The following is a 22373-nucleotide window of genomic DNA, read 5'->3' as shown; positions in this document are numbered from 1 at the left end:
AGGACAGTGCAAGGAGAAACGAATATCCGTATGAGAGTAAAGGCATAGAATTATAGAAAGTCCCCCGCACGTGAGTAATATAAAATGGAAACTGGGCACGGGCCGTGGAGGTTGCATCGAGACAATTTATCTCGAGATAGCCAATATATCGAATTTCAAAGTTTTTTTTATTTTGGTAGATAAATATAAATAAATTACTGGGTGCGTCACGGAGGGTCCACCATGCAATATTTTATTATTAATTTCTTAAAATAGAAAATAAAGATAGCTAGCAAGGCACATGAGCATGACAGTTTAGCTTTGACTGTACTTGGTGCTCTATCCCTAATCTGCTCTTTAGCTTTGACCACCCCATCTCTCTTTTTAAATTTTGAAGATGGATCTCCCAACTCCCACCTATCCTTGCTGCTTCTACGATCTGAGCTTAAAACTTCGTTTTAATTTTATATGGGTAAAGATGATAATATATTAATAATAAAATTTGCGTCGGTTTGTTTAGATTTATTTAATATGTTGGAATGATTAAGTGAGCATGAAATTAATTATAAGATGTGTTTAATGAGCAAATAAGCAGTAAGCACAAGTCAATTCTCATATGCTCGGATAAAGTTAGGGTCTGTTTGGCTGAGCTTAAAATAAGTGTTTTTTGCTTAAAATATAAAAGCGAAGTAGAAGTTAAAAGTAAGTTAAGACTTATAAGTGATTAAACTGTTGGGGAAATAAACAGAAGTCTTGAAACAAAAGATAGTAATCCTAACTTCTTCAAAGTACTTCTTGATTTTTTACACAAACGGTACAAATAAGTGCCTATAACTTATAAACCCAAAAGTCGGCTTATTGTGCTCACTGCTCAGACACCACCCTAATCAATTCATTCAATTTAGAACAGATTTGAAGTCGGCCTCAAATTCATTTAACAATGTTCGACTTGAATAAAATTTATATATTAAATAATATAAAAAAAAATTCTATCATGATCTTCAGAATTATTTTTTCATAACACACATATATGATAAATAATTATAATATATTAAAATAAAACTTAATTCAAAACATCACTAAAAATATTTGTTATATATATAATTTTTGTGTGTATCATTCGATAAACATGGTTATTATTAATTTCCTTTTTAGTCAGTATCTATTGATACCTGAATTTTTGATATAAGAGAGAATTAGTCTTTAATTATCTTCCACTAATAAAAGTTCTTATATTGTTTCTTAAACTTAAAATCAGGCTGCATTTAACTCAAACCATCCTCGAAGAGACCGTGATCTGTAACTAAGATGGGCAGGTTTGATTCAATGGAATAGACTAGGTTGACTGCATGTTGATACTTTTGACCAAATCTAAAAACAGGCCTTTGTAATACTTTAAATTGTTTTTTAGTGTGTCCATGACTTAGTGAAATGCTAAACGTGAAATTTTATAAATTTGATTCGTTTTTATTGGCTCTCATGTCTTAATAATGGTGGACTCTCTACATATATAAATATCACCCCAATCAAAATCTCTCAAACATATGAAATTCTGCGCTTAGCATGTGCCAACCCTGCTTTAAATACATTACAGAGTATATTGCACTTTGTAATGCTCACTTAGACTCATTTGCAAATTAGACCCCACACTTTGAAACGTGATAGTTTGTGCCCCTAAATTTCATTTAATTTTGGATTTGTAAACTTAACCGTTAAAGCTGCGGTTAATTTTAACTGTTTGTTTGAAAGGTAACAATGTGTATATTAGTTTCTAACAGCCAATTTACTACCGTGAATCCGTGACCCTCAAAGTTCATGTATTGTATTTTAAAATTATTTCTGAAAACACACAATGATAAAAAAATTAAAATAATTTTTAAAATATGTATTTAGATTTAAATCTGATTTTATTTTTCTTACATAAACGATGTAACATAATTTAAAATTTTAAAATAAATACATATTTTAAAAATACATTTAAAGAAACAAAATTGATGATCGGAGGAGATTTTTGACACATCACACAAGGTTAATCGAAGTGGGCCGTTGATAAAATCTGTCCCAAACCCTGAATCGGGCTGATCTTGTCCTTTTCATGGGCCTCAGTCCCAAATGCTAAATTGGGTTGGTCTTGTACTTTTCATAGGCTTAGCTCATGTTCATAATCTGAAATGTTTATTATGTAGCTGTACACTTGGAAAATGCAGAAGTAAAGTTTGAAGCAGCTGGGAAGAAAAATGAACAAGGAAGAGAAGAAAAGAAAGTTCCACGACTCTCTCCTTAAAATGCTCTATCCTCCTTCTCCACCTCGGGAACCTCACCAATCACCTCATCATTCTACCTCTACACATGATTTTGATGATGACGTCACCAACTTATCATCTTCATCAAGCGACGGCGACGGTGATGTCGGTGGGCAACAAAAGCTAACGAGGGCTCAGCGAAAGAGATTGCGCAAGAAGAAGCTGCGTCAAGCCGCCTCTCAACGCCGCCCTATCATCGGTCCCCTGTTGCCTACTACTAGCAGTGAAGCTGATGAGGGCCTTGTTTTAGATGAAACTCAACCTGTTCGACAAAATGCTGCTGAGGGGTCCGTTGTTAGCGGAATTCACAGCGCTGGTGAGTTACACTCAGACAACATCGTATTTCATTTAGAATGTGGTGTAAGTTTAAGATTGATTAATAGGTGCACCAAGAATATTTTTTATGACATGTGGTGGTTTTGCGGATTACAAAAGCAGCTGCATTTGGCGTATTTTGAGTTTGAATTCACAATGTACCTAGATTATTTATTAGTGTATGAATTTGTTTGCAAGTTTTTTTTAGAGAAATGAGACACAGTTGAACACGGAATTGATTTCTTACTACTAAATTTTGAATGTTCATGGTTACTTTCCAGTTTCAACCCTTGGTTTTTGATTGAAATTTTGTCATTGTTTAGAAGAGCAAGGTCCGAGCAGCAATCAGAACAAATTGAAACAAAGAAGGATTGCTAAGAAACTCACAAGGGACATAAAGGAGCAGAAGGACTCTAGTCACAGGGGACTGTAAGATTGATGTCCAGTTTTTCTACAGATTGGATTCATGTGGTTAACGTGCGAGCTTGATTTCATTTTGTTAGGGGATCATGTGTGCCACCGCCATTGCAGCTGAATTGATCAACAGTTGGTGCTTTGGTATAATCTTACACTCCGAGCAGTAGTGCAATAGCATTTTCTCTTTCTTCTCTCTTCTTCCTTGATGAAGTTAGCTGGGATACCGGATATGCCATATTATTTCTGTATGCTATAAGAACTAATAACGAAGGTAGTAAGAATAAACCAAGCAAACCCAGTATGTTATTTGGAGGTAGAGTTTAGGTTGCACAAGTAGTACTGATGTGGGCAGAATTTTTCCAATTTTTGTTGTTGGGTAAGCACCACTTTATTAAATCTCCAAGTTTTCAACTTGCTGATTTGTTTCTTGAATCAATATATATCATTTACTGTGTTATAGGAGAACGGTGTCAACTACATGTCTTTCATGTTATTGATGTAGTCAATAATTTAGTTGATGAGAGAGTATATTTTCTTCATTAAGTGATGGTAAATACTGCTGGCAGCAAAACTGGCTAGGGCTTAGAGAATGAGGCTTCACAAAAGAAGCTACGACGAGCCTTTTCTCTTCGCACCCCAGTCATAGGACCTCTTTTAGCTTGCCCTAACAATGTATTAACCAGCAATGCCAAACATGACCCTGTTGTAAATGGATCTTAATCTGTTTAACGTGGTGCTGCCAAGAAAACTGTTTGCGGAAATGACAATTGTGGTGAGTTGGACAATATGATAGTATTCTCTAGCAAATCATTGCACTTTCTTTTATTTAAAAAAATACATTATATATGTACTGGAGGATTAGAACCCATAATATAGAGATGAGAAGAATTACACATTTATGACTAGGATATTACTCAATCCTCACACTGATTGCATTTTATTAACATATTATTAAAAGTTCTTCTTAGACACAAGTCACCACAATGATCAAGATCAATAATGTTGTGCTCCAGAATTTTTTAGGAGGGAAAAGAAAAATAAAGAGGACGAAAACCTATTAACTTTCTTTTTCTAAGAGGACCAATTGTACCCAAAGTCCCACCACCAAACAAAAACATATCAATTCTAAGGGGCAAGTGTTCACTTTTCACCACTCTCTCAGTTGTGATGTCAGCTGTGTTTAAAGCACACACATATATGTTGTCTCTCTCGCTTGAATTCTGATTTAGCAATTTCTCTTTCCTTTGGACACTTGATAACAAAGCCACGACGTTTTACACTTGCTTCTGAATTCTCTGGTAATTAGATAAATTTATAAGATTCACATTCTTTCTAGGTTCAGATATCAGTTTGTTGTGTTCCTCATTACAGTATTAAGATTGTTGGTTGATCATGGGAAAGTAGAACTTGAAATGAAAGTAAAGAGTTATTTGAGCGGGTTAGTAGTATGTACAACAGGAATGCCCCGCCCCCACCCTCTTCCATGCTATTTTTCCATCTGATTCTGAACTTTAAAGTTTAAATTACAAAGTGCACTCTACATAATAAGTCTTATGCGAGTCTGGAATTTTTTTGGCTTTCTTAGTATTATATTGTTGTACAGGGAGGGAATGGTGAATTATAAGGAGCAAATGCCTGCTGAATAGTGAATTATAAGGAGCAAATGCCTGCTTCTACCATGTCTTTATTGCATGCCAATGCTAAAATGTTGACAAAAAGATGTCATAATGTTCTCTTACCCTTGTACCATCTGAGCTGTTAAACCCTCCCACTTTGCTCAAATTTCAGCTATAAATATATTATTGAAATCGCTATGCACATAATTCACCATTATGTAAAATCTTCTGTTTTACCATATCCCATTTGAGCTTTTCTCTTCCACGTGGGGTTAGTATCTGTATCTGTATTTTATCTTCTTTCTTAGAAGTATTCATGTATTTTGGGGTGGAAATCTTTTTTTTTTTTTTTTATAATGTATTTAGCTCTTGTTAGGCATCTATATAAATAATTTATTGATTTGGCTAGGGCTGGTCAGCATTTTGATATTCTTTTGACAGCAGTGACTTTTCTTTCATAGACAAATTATTCAGCATTATTTACTATTGCCTTTTGTTCAAAAAAAACTTCACTTTCGCTTAGTAGACAGATTCTGGTGTGTATAATGTGTCTTCATAGGAAATCTAATGCTTAATTTAGCCTTGATTGGTGATGCCTCTCCTGTGCAGGCTTAAACATTTTATCAGTGATTCGAATTGGATCTAACAAGAGAAGTGAATAATTCTAAGCTGAAAAGCACTGGGCCGCAGCACAAGGGGACTGAGATGCATATTTTTGATAAGCAAGCACCTAGTACACCAAAAGAGTTTGCCCTTAAAGGTGTCAAAAATCGATCTGGAATTTGACAGGTGACCATCAAGAAGGCTCACAATTGATGGAGCAAAGTTCCGCCGTTGTAGATACTATGTATGAAGAGATTCAAACCTCAAGAGCCTATACTCCACACTTTCCGTCCAACCTTGGGAAACCCTGCTGGGAGACTTTATAGGTTGCCAATTTTGATAGATCCGAGTCATCCGACGATCAACAACGGGAAGATGAAATCCTCTTCTACAGCATTCATCAAAGAGATGCAATGAGTCTGATATATATAAAAAGAGAAAAAGATCTCCTTCAGTTGCGACATGGTACTTGCCAGAGAACCTACAAGCTCCTCAGATTAATCATGACTGTCTAAAACGGCTCTCTCTTTCATGATCTTACAGCTGTCTGAAATGCCGCTCTATCATGATCTTGTAATATATATATTCATACTATTTGTTAAATATATTCTTATAATAAATCTCTGTATATACTAGTTGATACTACTTTTATAAGTTATTTTCAAGTTTTCTTTCTTGAACAAAAACTTTGACGTTAAAATTTGTCTATGAAAGAAAAATTTATCAGGGTCTACATACTGAATAATAGTAATACTTAGATGTGATTTTTTTTAACATTAATAAAGTCAAAAGCAGTTAAAATAGTACGGAGGGGTAGTTTAGTTTTATAAGGATACATCCGAAGATATGCTCAAACCTCAAAACCTCCCTGTTCTGCAATATTATTACCGAATGAGCAGTTAGGGGGGGTTGAAATATTTTTTCATCTCTACTTGCATAAATAGTTTTCTCAATATGTATCATCATACTATCATTCAGTCATGCATCTCTCATTCTATCACGCTGATAAGTCTTGATTGTTTTTATAGCAGAAAAACTCTCTTAACAATAGCAATGACAACGGGTAAAACTAGAGTCAACTCAACCAGAAGATAAACTAAAAGATAAGCAGTGTGTCATGACAGAAAGATTTCCCATACTTTGAAGTCCAGATTAATCTTTATCCGCTCTCACATCATAGATAAACTTGTCTAACTTATTTGATAACAACTCTAGGTCTAGTAAAGAAATATCCTTTGGATAAAAATGTGCAAGGCTTAAAATTAATTCCTAGGATCCAAAGAACAAATATAAAGTAGTAACTCTATGTTTCCTTCTGTAAAACGGTTATCCATATCTGGGGAATAAGATCAATAAACTGTTAAATAAAAAGGTTAGTAAACAAGTTTTATAACACTGAACATCTTCTAAAAATGTCTCCCATTCTTTCTCTCTTAATACCTGCAATTTAATTTTCATACTTCAAACCATTGTCATAGTATCTATAATATTTCGAGTTCTTTGTTGTGAAGCTTATGACAAATCATTAGCAATTGCGAAGAAAATTTTCATCACAAGAACTTCACTGAGTTAGGGTAGTGTCAATGTGTGCGTATGACTTGTGAGAGTATGTCCAAAAGATTCTTCATATGGGCTCTTTAGCCTATGAACTCCAAAAAGCTCCTAGCAGACATGTAGGATATATTTTGTTGGAGATATTGTGTAATTTACTTCTTAAATATTTAAGAGTTGATTGTTTATATTATTTTTAGAGAAAAATTAAGGAGTTTGTTGGAGTGGCTCTCAGTTTGAATGTATTTGTAATTAGACTCTTTTTAGACTAGGTGTCTTTTCTTTTTCTTTTTTTCCAATAAGTCTCTCTATGAAATTTATAATTCAGCGGAGGCTAAAAAAATTATACTAACATCACACTAATTCAGCGGGGGCTGAAAAAAAAATATACATTGTTTTTTCGAGGTTAGGGGCCTCTAGCATCCCTTAGCCCCCTCTGGTTCCACCACTGAATACGAGTACTGAGTTTTGACGCGCTTTGTAAAATTTGAAGTCTCAGCTATGTGTTTCCATATATGTTGTTTAGTTAACGTGTTTATATCAATCTTTAACCCTAGTTCAGTCATAACCAATGTATTCTTTCCCATATTTGCCTCTGAACGTTCGAATGTTATTCAATTCACATTCCATTTCCTACTCCTACTTATTATGGGATACCACTCTAAATATCTACTGCCAGTACTCATTAGCAAAATCTCTACAGTTGATTAACAATCTCTCTCTCTCTCTCTTCCCCTTACTCTCATATTAGAGTTTTTCTGTTGTTTATAGAAGCAAAAACAAGATGAAGAAGCATGGTTCGAGGCTTTTGACACAGAAAGATATGAAAGACAGCCCTAAAAAGTTAAGTGAATTTGAGAAATTAGTGGAAGTGTGTAGAGTTGCTAGAGATTTGTACTATCAAGAAAATTCAGCTCTAATCAAAAAAGATATTAATTCCATCGGTTGTTCTGTTTTTAATCAAGTTGGGCAGGTTTATGATAAATCTTGGGGGAGAAAGCATGTTCAAGAAGACGGTGTTCTTTTCTCTGAGACTGAAATCTTGGTTGATTCTACTTCTTGCACCTCCCGAGAAGAGATGCTTAAGCGATCAAAGACGAAGCGAAACAACATTGGTTCTGTTTGTTGTTCGGTTTTGGATCACGGGGGGCAGGTTTATGATAAATCTTGGGGGAAGAAGCCAATTCAAGAAGATGCTGCTATGTTTTGTAAGGATGAAATCTTGGATGGTTTGACTCATGGCAACTCATGTGTAGAGATGTTTAAGGGATCAAAGATGGAGAGAGGAGAGTCTTCGTCGGCTAGGTTCTGCAAGTTGAAGATAAAGATACGAGGGGATAATCATGATTATGTGGAGGGCAAGAAAGTGGGAAAGTGGAATGATTACAATGGGGATTTTCTGAACAAGAAGTCTGATCTTGTTCAAGGAGAAGTGTTTAGTTGTGTGAGGAAGGGGAAAAGGTCAAGAAAGTTCTTTGATTCGTTTGAAGACGATCAGGATTATGATTATTGTTTTGAGCAGAAGAAGAAGCCGAGGGTGAGGAGTATTTGCAATGCAAGGCAGAAAGTTGTGAGCGTAACATCACCACTGCCAGTAGAGTTCAAGAATAAAATTCAAGAAATAAGGGGTACTGATATCAAGTTGATGATTCAAAAGTATCTTTTCTCTACTGATATGGATGATAATCAGAATAGATTTTCGATCCCAATGAAACAAATCAGAGAAGATTTTCTTACGGATGAAGAAGAAAATATCTTGGATCAGCGCATTAAAAACAATCATGTCATGCCAATGGTGGTGCCATTGATTGAGCCAAATCTTGAAAAGACACAAATTAATTTCCGAAAATGGGCCGTGAATTCCTCATATGTTCTGAGCAGTCCCTGGAATGATATTAGGGATAGGAACGCGCTAAAAGTTAACATGGAAATGCAACTATGGTCTTTTCGAGTTGATGGAGCACTGAACTTGGCACTGGTTAAAGTTTAAAATGGCCATGAACAAGATCGTGAAATTGACGTTCCTTGTACAAGTCAGATTAGAAAAGAATTGTGCATTAAACAGTAGGTGCTAGAGACTAGAGTAGATTGATTCTGGAATAGGGAAAGAGGAACATGGTCGGCATCCTGTCGAGTTCAGATATGATGCAGCAGTTTCGAGTCCTGACAAACTAGAGGGTGGTATTGAATATCAGCTGTGATAGTTGGTTAATGGTTATTAATTTAGGTTAACTCTGTTTTTATTGCACTTTCTGAGTTTGATTCCGAATCTGTTGCTGTGAAATTGGGTTGTTAATTTTGAAGCTAATGAAATCTTTCGTATATATTCATTTCAGTTTTGAAATATGTTTGATTATTACAGTTGGTGTTTGCTACCACTAATATCCTGCTCCATGAATTTCACTTATGATTGCACCAAGCTTATCAAGCAAACAAACAAACAAGTAACTATGTAAAAACTTTTTGACTACCATATAGTACAATATGGAAATAGGCCAATAGGCTCCATCATATTACAGATCAGCAAACAAAATTTGAGTTAAAGATTTATGCTTTAATTGGTGATGCCTCTCCTGTGCAGTGCAGGTTTAAACCTTTTAACTGTATATCGAGTTGGATCATCAAGAAGGCTCAGAGTTTGTGGAGCAAAGGTCCATTGCAGATACTATTAAGTTCTCTGTAGTAAGGGATTCAAATCTCGAGAGCCTATATTCCACACTTTTTATCCAAACTTGGGCAATGCTACTGCGAAAGAGCATCTCACACAATAAATTAGAGTAAGTTTAACTAGGGTGGCTAATTTACGCTACTGCTTCTGAATTGGCGATTGCATCTTGTAGGGTGGTTTATGTGAAAAATTAGATGTGAAATGTTTGTTTTGGCCACTCTCATATTGAGCAAGTAAAGGCCACCTCCACTTCTTTTGTTTTTGTCAGAACTAGATTTGTAATAAGGTTGTACACATGATCATATCACCGTGATTAAACCATAGAAAACAAACAGTTAGCACGGTTGGATAACTTAAAACGGTAAATTTATAGACATATAAGAAATAGATTTGAGATGATCAAGTAGAATGGGATTTTCTAAAAATGTTACTGTTGATCAAGGGGTTCGATAGAAGACAAGTGAATTAATGTTTCTCGTCTGTGTCATATATTTTTTTATCATCAAAGGAGGAGTATGTGGTTCAGTGACTCCCTCCAGGAGGCTTCGACAGGGAGACCCCTTTTATTGTGGATATTACTGTTTTACTTTTACTGTTTTACTGTTTTAGTCAAACATTCTAGCTGAGTATATAAATACTCAAGTGATGTAACAAACTGTTCAATTCTGTTATTCCATCATACACTACTTCTCTCTCTAAACTCTTTCTCTCACATTAAGCTCAGTATGTAAAACATGGAGGTTCGTTAATGGAGTTGATCTTTTGTGCTTAGTTTACTGGTTGCTGTGCTGTGTTCTATAGACTATCTCGCTCAATTGTACAATCTTGATATGGTATCAGAGCATTCCGCATTTATTTTCTCATTTTCCGTACGATTCAGCGATTTTTAGGGTTTCAATTCTCGCTCGAGTTTGATGCTTTCTCTGGTGAATGTCTTATTTCACCGAATTTCCGACTTTTGCAAGTACTGTTTCTAATAATCGCACGGCGAATCCTGGTAACATGATTCCTCCTGGCGGTTCTAATAGTTCTAATGCTAATTCTTCTTTAAATGATGTTGTTGATAATCCTTTTAGCAATAATTCTCATCCTCTCTATCTGCATAACAACGATCAACCTGGAATGATCTTGATTTCTAAGAAACTTCTAGGTTCTGAAAATTATGCTAGTTGGAAACGATCTATTCAGACTGCTCTTTCTGCTAAGAATAAGCTTGTTATTTGTACTGGTGAATACGTTGCACCTGATGCACAATCTCCACTATTTTCTCAATGGAAGCGTGTTAATGACATGATTATTACCTGGACTCTTAACACTGTATCTGATGATATTAGTAATAGTATGCAATATCTCGATAGTGCTTTTGATGTTTGGCATGAATTGGATGAGCGTTTTGCTGTTGTGAGTGGACACAAGATTTATGAAATACAGAGGGATATATTCACATTGACACAAGGCATTGATTCTGTGGAATTCTATTTTCAAAAACTTAAAGGCCTATGGGAAGAGCTCACAACATTAGAGACAACTATTAAGTGTTCATGTGATGCTAAGAAAGATTTGGCAGTTAAACTGGAGAAAACTCGACTTGTTCAGTTTCTCATGGGGCTTCATTCTAGTTTTACTGCAGCTAGAGGTCAATTGTTGATGATGAACCCTTGGCCTACAGTCAGTCAGGCTTTTCTGCTTCTTAAACAGGAAGAACGACAAAGACAGTCTCATGGTTCAGCCACTCCTGTTGCTATGATGGTGAACCTGCCTTCTAAGTCCAATTCAACTCCTGGTTATTCTAAACAGCCTGCAGACAAACTTGAATGTTCCTATTGCCATGGCAAGAACCACAATAGAGACAAGTGCTATAAACTAATTGGATATCCTGCTGAACATCCAATGCATCCAAACAACAGAGGCAAGAAACGGTTTCAAAACAGACCTAATTCTGGTTCCTATAATTCTGGACAGGGCTCACAAACTGGTCATCATGCCATGCCAGTTCATATCTCTGATTGTCATCCTGGAACTCAGATTCCTGGAACTCAGATTCCTGGAACTCAGCTTGATGTTCATTCTTGGAATTCTCAAATGGAGTCTCTTCAGAATCAAATGAATAATCTCTTGCAGAGTGTCAACAAATCCTCTTCTCTACCAACTGCAGCTGCTGTTATTTCTGCACCAACTTTTCTGCAGAATGGCAATGTAGCAGGTACTTATTCACTGTCTTCTATTTCCAACATTCATACTGATGGAGTATATTTTATATATATTCTAGATGATTTTATTCTCATATTTAATTGTATTTTGCATTGATTTGGATATTTATTTAATAGATTTTAATGTTTTATTGTAGAGTGCAAGGAATTCCTAAAGTTGGAAGGATTTAAAGAAATAAAGCTTAATTGGACTCAAATTTGGATGGAAATTCAGATTTATTGGGCTACACGTATTATTTCGCTGTTTGGGCCATATCGGGAGTTCCGTACATCAGATTTTGACGATCTTACAGCCCACGCGAAGCTTAGAGAATTTTCTTTAATTCAGAGATGGTCCAATATCCAAAAAATCCAACTGGAAAAGCCCAGAAACTGTGGAGAAAGCAGACCTGCGAATTTTAATAACAGACTCCTATTCGGTTTCGGGGATTACCTTGTAATTTGATAAAAACATTAAAAATACTTTTATTCGGGGAGATCAATTAGTTTTTATCAGAGATACATACATAGAGATAGAGAGAGAAGAGAAGAGACTTTTACCTTTCTTCTTGTTCAAGATTTGAAGATTGAAGGTTGTTTCTCTATTCCCAATAATAGTTTAATTATGCGTTTTTATTACGTCTTGTGTTTTGTTAGTTTAATTATGAGTGAGTAGATTTATAATCCGGGGTTAAGTTGAACCCTAGCTATGATAGATGCATGATTCCCCCAACCCCAAATTGATTGTTTAATTGCTCTCGCTTATTGAGTTGTGTTGATATACAATTACATGTCAGGCATGATTATGTGATTTGTTTGAACCGATATCTATTTACCATCGGAAGTTGGATTTAGATGGTTGTGATTTATCCAATAAGGACATGAAATTCTCCATGGAAATAGGTAGAATGGATTGTTAGGAAGCCATGATGCTGTGTTTAATGTCTCTAAATTGCATGATACCATGGAAATAGGCTTGATTGTATTTTTAGAGAAGCCATTAATACTCGGAAGAGGTTAATGGTATTTTATAGGGCGCATCTTTCCTCTTGAGTAATATATTTGATTGATTGGGGTAGGGAATCGTAATTGCATTGATTCATGCTAGTGGGGATACTTAATTCTGGATGTTTTTAATTAATTGATAAAATCCTTATTTGCCTTAGTATAATTAGTTTAATCAATCTCTAAAATATTATTGTGTTCTTTGCTTAGTTGAATTTGATCAGAAATAACTAGTGTTTGACACATTTGTCTCTGTGGGATCGACTCTGACTTGCCCTGCTACATTGTTAGGAGGATTTGTTAGGATTATTATTTGATAGGTATACGACAGCCTTGTCAAATTTTTGGCGCCGCTGCCGGGGACAAAGTGGTGTTAGATTAGTCTATTTTTGATATTTTTAGCTAAGTCTTTAGTTGTGTTGCTTCGGCTATTATCTCTTGTTTTCTGATCCTTTGTTCTAGTTTTCTTGATATATGCACACTCGAAGTTCAGGTACAGAAAATTTGATTCCACTTGATCCTGAAATTGAAGCTACAGCAAGAAAGCAATCCGGTGAGCAAAGGAGAAACAAAAACAAGGAAACTATGGGCGAAGAAGTACCAGCGAAATCTTTGAGGGAGTATGGTATGCCAGACACCACAGGCGTCATGTCCTCTATTCTCAGACCAGCTGTCACAGCTACTCACTTCGAGCTCAAGCCTCAGTTCATTCAATTCATCTCTAATGATTCTTTTGCGGGCTTGGCTTCTGAAAATCCAGTTGATCATCTCGAGAGTTTTCTTGAAAAGTGTGATATGATAAAGCTGACCAATGTCCCTGATGATGCTATCAAGCTGCGTTTGTTTCCATTTTCTCTTCGGGATGCAGCTAAGGATTGGTTGAAAGATGAAGGGCCAAACAAATTTACTACTTGGGATGTTTTAGCAAAGGCCTTTCTACTTAAATTCTTTAGCCAAAAGAAGACTGCCAAGCTAAGGAATGACATATCTAATTTTCGTCAAGAAGATGATGAATCACTACATGATGCTTGGAAAAGATTCAAACGCCTTCAAAGGCAATGTCCTCACCATGGAATTCCTGATTGGTTGCTGATCCAAACATTCTATAATGGGTTGACACAAGAGTTTCGAATCTTTATCGATGCCGCATCTGGCGGATCAGTTATGGCAAAGAGTACCGAAGATGCAAGAACTCTATTAGACGAGATGGCGTCTAATGACAATTATCCTTACAGTGATCGAAATCAACCCAAGAAGGGTGGTAAGTACGATGTTGATGCTTTGACCATGTTGACGAGTTCTATGAAAGAATTGGCTAATGAGATCAAGGAGCTAAAGTCTGGGTCTTCATCTACAGTTGCTTTATGTGAAATATGTGGTACACAGGGGCACACTCAATATGCTTGTCAATATAATTCATCTGATATGGCTATGGAGCAAGCAAATGCCCTTTACAATCAGAATCAGAGGCAACAATACAATCCTTACTCCAACACGTACAATCCTGGTTGGAAAGATCATCCAAATTTCTCATACAAGAATAATCAAGCTCAATCTCAACCACCTGGTTTTCAACCAAGAGCACCTTTCAATGCACCAGTTCAACCACAAAAATCCCACTTGGAGAATCTCTTGGAAGGATTTATTTCAACACAGGTAAAGAAAAATGATGGAATTGATGCAAGTATCAATGGCATCGGTGCAAGTATCAATGAGATGAAAGCTCACAACAAGATGATGGAAAATGCAATCTCTCAATTAGCTCAACAAGTGAATCAACTTGGCAAGTCTTCGGGTCAACTTCCTGGCCAAACTGAGCAACCGCCAAGAGGTCATATCAACGCGGTAACTTTGAGGAGCGGCAAAGAATTGCAAGAGCCAGAGTCAAAGGTGAGAAAAAGGGTTGTGAATCTTGAAGAAGATGGGGAGAAAATTACATCTGAAAAAGTGATAGAGAATGATGCAGTGGAAGAAGAAAAGAAAGAACCAGTCGTTGTTCCTATTACACCATATGTGCCACCTGTTCCTTTCCCTCAAAGGTTGGCAAAAGCTAAGCTTGAGAAGAAGTATGGTAAGTTTCTTGACATTTTACAGAAGTTGCATATTAACATTCCATTCATGGATGCCATAGTTGAGATGCCTTCTTATGCAAAGTTCCTCAAAGATATTTTGTCAAGAAAGCGAAAGATTGAAGAAACTTCTACTATTTCATTGACGGCAGAGTGTAGTGCTATCTTGCAAAATACTTTTCCGAAGAAGCTAGCTGATCCGGGTAGTTACTCTATTCCTGTGAAACTTGGTGATGTTGAGATCAAAAGAGCTCTATGTGATCTTGGGGCAAGTGTGAGTCTTATGCCATTGTCAATCTGCAAAAAACTTCAGATGGGTGAGCTGAAACCCACACGTATATCTCTACAATTGGCAGACAGGACTGTGAAATTCCCTCTTGGTATACTTGAAGATGTTCCTCTCAAGGTAGGAAAATTTTATATCCCATGTGATTTTGTTATCATGGAGATGGAGGAAGATGCAAATATTCCTATCATTCTTGGGAGACCATTCTTAGCTACAGCTGGGGCTATTATTGACATGAAAAGTGGAAGGATTTCTTTTCAAGTGGGAGAGGAGAAGATGGAATTTCAGCTTCAGAATTCAATGGGTCATCCCTCTATGGATGAAACTATAAACAGGGTGGATGCACTAGAAGAAGCAATCAACGTCAAGATCAACACTCTAACATGTGATGATCCACTTCAAGAGGTTCTTGTGGGAGAAATTGATGCTGAAAATAGAGAGTGTGCGGACTATACGAAATTTCTTGATACAACACCGACAGTCATGCAACCTCATCTCAGTGTACTAAGCCGTGAAGATGTGAAGGAGAGTACTACGCCTCCTCAGGTAGAACTAAAACCACTTCCTGCATCTTTGAAATATGTGTTTATGGGTCCTAATAGTACATATCCTATTATTGTCAATGCTGAGCTTGATGACAATCAAATTGAGCGTTTGCTCATGATTTTAAAAACATATAAAAGTGTCATCGGGTACACCATTGATGATATTAAGGGCATCAACCCATCTTTGTGCATGCATAAAATCATTCTTGAGGACGAGCATGCCTCCTCTAGAGAACCTCAAAGGAGACTTAATCCTAATATGATGGAGGTAGTCAAAAAGGAGGTTCTAAAACTTCTTGATGCAGGTATAATTTACCCTATCTCTGATAGTAAGTGGGTTAGCCCTGTACAAGTAGTTCCAAAGAAAGGAGGAATGACCGTTGTCAAAAATGATAAGGGTGAGTTAATTTCTACTAGAACTGTAACTGGTTGGCGTATGTGTATTGATTATCGCAAATTGAATAAAGCCACCAGGAAAGATCATTTTCCTCTCCCTTTTATTGACCAAATGCTTGAAAGGTTGGCAAAACATTCCTTTTTCTGTTATTTGGATGGATATTCGGGCTTCTTTCAAATTCCCCTCCATCCGGATGATCAGGAAAAGACGACCTTTACATGTCCTTATGGTACGTTTGCATATCGCAGACTACCATTTGGATTATGTGGTGCTCCTCCAACCTTTCAACGTTGTATGATGGCAATTTTCTCAGATTTTATTGAAAATATAATGGAAGTTTTTATGGATGACTTCTCTGTTTACGGAACATCTTTTGACATCTGTTTGCATAATTTAGAAAAGGTGCTCCGTAGATGTAAGGAAGTTAGTCTAGTTTTAAACTGGGAAAAATGCCATTTTATGGTACAAGAGGGAGTTGTTTTGGGTCATGTTGTCTCAAATAGAGGCATCGAGGTCGATAGAGCTAAGGTAGAGGTTGTCGAGCGCTTACCACCCCCAACCTCGGTGAAGGGTATAAGAAGTTTTCTTGGTCATGCGGGATTTTATCGCCGCTTTATAAAAGATTTTTCAAAAATTGCTCGCCCTCTAACTGAGCTCTTAGGCAAAGATGTCCCTTTTGTTTTTAATGATGCTTGTGTTGAGGCTTTTGACAGGTTAAAGAAAGCTCTTATCTCTGCTCCAATCATACAACCACCAGATTGGAGTTTGCCATTCGAAATCATGTGTGATGCCAGTGATCAAGCTATTGGGGCAGTCTTGGGGCAAAGGAAGGATGGAAAGCTTCATGCCATCTATTATATAAGTAAGACCTTGGATGGAGCTCAGATTAATTATGCAACAACGGAGAAGGAACTGCTAGCAGTGGTCTATGCAATGGAAAAATTTCGATCATATCTTGTTGGCTCGAAAGTTATTGTTCACACTGATCATGCAGCACTGAAATACTTGATGAATAAGAAAGATGCAAAGCCTCGCTTGATTCGTTGGATTCTACTTCTTCAAGAATTTGATTTGGAAATTAAGGACAAGAAAGGGGCTGAGAATGTGGTTGCTGATCATCTTTCGCGTCTTGTTCTTGATGGTGATTGTACTAAAGACCTCCCAATTGATGATTCATTTCCTGATGATCATCTATTTTCTCTTGCAAGGATAGATGTTCCTTGGTTTGCTGATATAGCTAATTATTTAGCTAGTGGTACTGTTCCTCATGGGTATTCATCTCAGCAGAAGAAGAAATTTTTCTATGATGTGAGGAGGCACTTTTGGGATGATCCCTTTCTTTATAAATCTTGTGCAGATGGTGTCATTAGAAGATGTGTTCCAGAAAGTGAGATTGCCTCTATAATCTCACATTGTCACGATTCACCATGTGGAGGCCATGCAAGCACTACCAAAACTGCTGCAAAGATTCTTCAATGCGGTTTTTACTGGCCAACTCTCTTTAAAGATGTTCATATCTATGTTCACTCTTGTGATCGTTGTCAAAGAACCGGAAATATCTCAAGGAGAAATGAGATGCCTTTAAACAACATACTCGAAGTGGAACCTTTTGATGTCTGGGGAGTTGACTTCATGGGACCATTTCCGTCATCTTTTGGGAACAAATATATCTTACTTGCTGTTGACTATGTTTCCAAGTGGGTTGAAGCCATTGCAACCCCCACTAATGATGCCCGTGTTGTGAGCAAATTCTTTAAAAAGACAATTTTCCCTAGATTTGGAGTGCCAAGAATTCTAATTAGTGATGGAGGAAAGCATTTTCTTGAAAATCGCTTTGAAGCTATGTTGAAGAAATATGGAGTACACCATAAGGTGGGCCTTTCCTATCATCCTCAAACTAGTGGTCAAGTTGAGATCTCTAACCGTGAGATTAAGACCATCTTGGAGAAGACGGTTGCAAAATCAAGGAAAGATTGGTCTATGAAACTTGATGATGCACTTTGGGCGTATAGGACTGCATTTAAAACTCCTATTGGGACAACCCCATACAGACTGGTTTACGGGAAAGCCTGTCATCTTCCAGTTGAATTGGAACATCGTGCATTTTGGGCCATCAAAAATTTAAATTTTGATCCATTGGCAGCTGGTGAGAAGAGACTTCTTCAACTTAATGAGCTAGATGAGCTTCGTTTTGAGGCTTATGAAAGTTCTAAGCTTTACAAGGAGAAGACAAAAAGATGGCATGACAAGGGTCTACTGCGAAGGGAATTTAATGAAGGCGATTTAGTCCTTTTATTTAATTCCAGATTGAAACTCTTTCCTGGTAAGCTTCGTTCAAGATGGTCGGGTCCATTCAAAATTCGAAAAGTCTACCCTTATGGCTCCATTGAATTATGGAATACGAGTGGTGGAACTTTTAAGGTGAACGGTCAAAGAGTGAAGCATTACAAAGCTGGTGAGCCAATCGTTGAGAAGGTGGAGATTCCACTTTCTACCCCTTCGCCAGAATAACTCTCGAGGAGGTCGAGCTAAAGACCTTAAAAAAGCGCTTCTTGGGAGGCAACCCATGGTTCTTGTAAGTTTGTATAATTATTATTCCACTTATTAGTATTATTATATTATCATATTTATAATATTTTATTTTATTTTACTGATTAGATTTATATATATATATATATAGTTTCTTTTTACTCCCATAAGGTGCCTTGATAAATTGTGTGAAGTGTTTCAGGATTAAAGAAATATTTTTAACAATTTTGAAATAGAAAAAAAAGAGCTCAGCAGAAATTTGGAACGGCTCCTAACACTCCCCGTAGCTCGCTTGGGCAGAAGTTTTAGAGCTACAGCTCTCTGTTCCCTCCTCGCAGCTCTCTGTTCCCTCCTCGGAGCTGGCCTCGGCAGAACGAAAAGAGCTACTGGGCCATGCATGCTTATTCTGTTACGCCGTGTGGCCCAATATGTGGTAATCTGGCAAGTAAAAAGAAATGTTGCTGCAAGGGTTTGAACCCCACGCCTGTCACTTCCATGATCTAGCTCACGACCACTTGGCCAAATCAGTTTACGCAGAAAATGGATGCCTCAGTTCATCTTATTCTTGGCTAGGCAACTCAAATTCAGGGGAGTTTTCTAATATCTTTTATTCATATATCATTATATTATATATTTATATTATATATTATATATTATACTATCTAATCTTTTATTCATTGAGGACAATGAACCATTTAAGTGTGGGGATGAATCCTTAATGAATGAAAAAAAAAATCTAAAAAAATTATATATGATTAAAAATTAAAAAAAAAAATAGAAAAATTAGAAAAACATTGTATATTGCCATGTCTTAAGTTTAGAAAATTCATGTTAGTTGCATTAAATTAGAGCATGTAGTTATTTAATTTTTAGTTTTTTTTAGTAGTTTTTTTTTTTTCCTTTTAGTTTGCATTTGCATAATTCATGAAAGTATATAATACCAAGTTAATTTCTTGTGATGAGTTTATTTGCATAATTTCTTGGCTAGTAATCCTAATCATATGTGATGTCTTGCATGCTTAGAAATTGTTTGTGCGGAAATTCTAATTACACTGTAAATGCTCTAGAGACGAGACTTAGGCTAGCTTAATTCTTGAGTCTTTACTATGAGTCGAGCGTAGAATTTTGACTATTCTCTTTTGAGCTTAGAGTATGTAAATCTTAGGTTTGGGGGAGCTGTGTGATGCATATGCCTTTCTAAAAAAAAAAGAAAAAAAATATATTATAAATAAAGTATCAAGTACTCCTTTGAGATCAAGTGGGTGACAATTTAATGTCATGTGAAGGGGACGATCCATGTACCTGTGCTGGTATTAAGCGCAATGGTATTAGAAATAAAAATTTTCTTGGTGATTTTTCACAACCCTTGGTTACTGGAGAATTACTTGACCTCAAAAAAAAAAAAAAAAAAGAGAAAATAAAGAGCTAGCGAAGTCTTATGGTGGTCGTAACTCACTTACCCTGAGAAGCGTCCCGACCTTAGACTAAGCATGAAAAAAAAAATATGTAGAAAAAATATAAGAGAGGCATAGAAGTTCCATTGTGACCCTAAGCTATAGTTGACTCTATTGTAACGAAGTGTTTAAGCATTATTCTGATTAACGGCTCATGGTTGAGACTCTGTTGAAGTTTGTTGGTCTCTGTTTTGTTTCATTAGAGAGCATGTTGATGAGCACACACGATGCACTCCGTACTTGCAGTGAAAGAGTTGCTTGACTAATATGTGACATAGATGAATGCCTTGAATGTGGCTTATTCTGAAGATTATATGTTGACGAGGTTAATGCTTTCATGATTGTATATGCATATTCATTTAGTTTGCATTCATATTATTTGCATTCTTGAGACTTGGTAGAAAATATTTGATTTTGTGGGTATATCTTCTACAAACCCTCACGAGACAGAACTCGTCCTACTAGGGCTGCCTAGGGGTTTAACGGCTTGTTGCATGCGCTCAATGCAATCGTGTTATCTACGAAAGTGATAGTAGTTAGTTATAGATATTTTATTTCGCTTATTTGCCCGAGGACGTGCAAATGCTTAGTGTGGGGATATTTTGATGGAGTATATTTTATATATATTCTAGATGATTTTATTCTCATATTTAATTGTATTTTGCATTGATTTGGATATTTATTTAATAGATTTTAATGTTTTATTGTAGAGTGCAAGGAATTCCTAAAGTTGGAAGGATTTGAAGAAATAAAGCTTAATTGGACTCAAATTTGGATGGAAATTCAGATTTATTGGGCTACACGTATTATTTCGCTGTTTGGGCCATATCGGGAGTTCCGTACATCAGATTTTGACGATCTTACAGCCCACGCGAAGCTTAGAGAATTTTCTTTAATTCAGAGATGGTCCAATATCCAAAAAATCCAACTGGAAAAGCCCAGAAACTGTGGAGAAAGCAGACCTGCGAATTTTAATAACAGACTCCTATTCGGTTTCGGGGATTACCTTGTAATTTGATAAAAACATTAAAAATACTTTTATTCGGGGAGATCAATTAGTTTTTATCAGAGATACATACATAGAGATAGAGAGAGAAGAGAAGAGACTTTTACCTTTCTTCTTGTTCAAGATTTGAAGATTGAAGGTTGTTTCTCTATTCCCAATAATAGTTTAATTATGCGTTTTTATTACGTCTTGTGTTTTGTTAGTTTAATTATGAGTGAGTAGATTTATAATCCGGGGTTAAGTTGAACCCTAGCTATGATAGATGCATGATTCCCCCAACCCCAAATTGATTGTTTAATTGCTCTCGCTTATTGAGTTGTGTTGATATACAATTACATGTCAGGCATGATTATGTGATTTGTTTGAACCGATATCTATTTACCATCGGAAGTTGGATTTAGATGGTTGTGATTTATCCAATAAGGACATGAAATTCTCCATGGAAATAGGTAGAATGGATTGTTAGGAAGCCAGGATGCTGTGTTTAATGTCTCTAAATTGCATGATACCATGGAAATAGGCTTGATTGTATTTTTAGAGAAGCCATTAATACTCGGAAGAGGTTAATGGTATTTTATAGGGCGCATCTTTCCTCTTGAGTAATATATTTGATTGATTGGGGTAGGGAATCGTAATTGCATTGATTCATGCTAGTGGGGATACTTAATTCTGGATGTTTTTAATTAATTGATAAAATCCTTATTTGCCTTAGTATAATTAGTTTAATCAATCTCTAAAATATTATTGTGTTCTTTGCTTAGTTGAATTTGATCAGAAATAACTAGTGTTTGACACATTTGTCTCTGTGGGATCGACTCTGACTTGCCCTGCTACATTGTTAGGAGGATTTGTTAGGATTATTATTTGATAGGTATACGACAGCCTTGTCACATACTTCTGTTTGGATTTTGGATACTGGTGCTACAAATCACATGTGTTGCAACATTGCTGATATGCATGATCTTCATAATCTTTCTGATCCTATTACCATCAAGTTTCCAAATGGGGAGACCTCCATGGTCACTCAGTCTGGTTCAGTACACCTGCAGTCTTTCTCTATTACTATTACTGATGTGCTGCTGGTTCCCTCCTTTAATTTCAGTTTGTTGTCTATTAGTCAATTGGCTTCACAGACACATTCTTGCATCTATTTCACTGCACATGAGTGTATTATGCAGGCCCCCTCCCAGACTTCTCCTCAGACTCTTGGTAGACTTGTTGGTGGCCTTTATCACCTTGTTCATTCCTCTGTAAGTGTTTTCTCTTCCATAAAAACACATACACATTCACTTTGGCACAAGAGGTTAGGACATGTTCCTACCAAAATCTTGTCTAAAATTCCATCTATTACACATCCTACTTTTGTGCTTGAAGATAATTTGCATTGTGATGTGTGTCCAATGGCAAAGCAGTGTAGATTACCTTTTAATTTGAGTTCTTC

The 22373-nt window shown here is 36.4% G+C and overlaps 2 protein-coding genes and 1 non-coding gene across 5 annotated transcripts; 2 read left to right on the top strand and 1 right to left on the bottom strand.

Moving 5' to 3' along the window:
• The first annotated feature begins 2149 nt into the window (after positions 1 to 2149).
• Positions 2150 to 5879, top strand: LOC108194116 (uncharacterized). Of its 3 annotated transcripts, none has more exons than XM_017361014.2 (3): positions 2150 to 2598; positions 2921 to 3155; positions 5240 to 5879. In XM_017361014.2, exons 1-2 carry the CDS (start codon positions 2217 to 2219, stop codon positions 3028 to 3030), a joined length of 492 nt encoding a protein of 163 aa, XP_017216503.1. In that variant the 5' UTR covers positions 2150 to 2216; the 3' UTR covers positions 3031 to 3155; positions 5240 to 5879. The 3 variants fall into 3 exon arrangements, with proteins under 3 accessions (XP_017216503.1, XP_063938429.1, XP_017216504.1); XM_064082359.1 differs by having other exon boundaries at positions 4618 to 5879; XM_017361015.2 differs by having other exon boundaries at positions 2921 to 3390.
• A 1441-nt stretch (positions 5880 to 7320) lies between these two features.
• On the top strand, positions 7321 to 9119 carry LOC108195580 (uncharacterized). Its single transcript, XM_017362557.2, has one exon. The coding sequence runs from the start codon at positions 7569 to 7571 to the stop codon at positions 8772 to 8774; it is 1206 nt and encodes a 401-aa protein (XP_017218046.1). The 5' UTR covers positions 7321 to 7568; the 3' UTR covers positions 8775 to 9119.
• Positions 9120 to 13615: 4496 nt separating this feature from the next.
• LOC135148172 (small nucleolar RNA R71) lies at positions 13616 to 13722 on the bottom strand. Its single transcript, XR_010286064.1, has one exon. It is a non-coding gene; the product is annotated as a small nucleolar RNA R71 (small nucleolar RNA).
• Between the last annotated feature and the right edge of the window lie 8651 nt (positions 13723 to 22373).

This window comes from Daucus carota, chromosome 7 (genome assembly GCF_001625215.2).
Source record: "Daucus carota subsp. sativus chromosome 7, DH1 v3.0, whole genome shotgun sequence".
NCBI lineage: Eukaryota > Viridiplantae > Streptophyta > Magnoliopsida > Apiales > Apiaceae > Daucus > Daucus carota.
The sequence above is the reverse complement of the archived record's forward strand: the minus strand, read 5'-3'. Positions and strand labels throughout refer to the sequence as shown.

Coding starts and splice junctions, on each gene's coding strand:
- LOC108194116 (XM_017361014.2), top strand. CDS start 2,217: ATGAACAAGGAAGAGAAGAAAAGAAAGTTCCACGACTCTCTCCTTAAA. Junction 2,599..2,920: donor TAGCGGAATTCACAGCGCTG/GTGAGTTACACT, acceptor GTCATTGTTTAG/AAGAGCAAGGTCCGAGCAGC.
- LOC108195580 (XM_017362557.2), top strand. CDS start 7,569: ATGAAGAAGCATGGTTCGAGGCTTTTGACACAGAAAGATATGAAAGAC.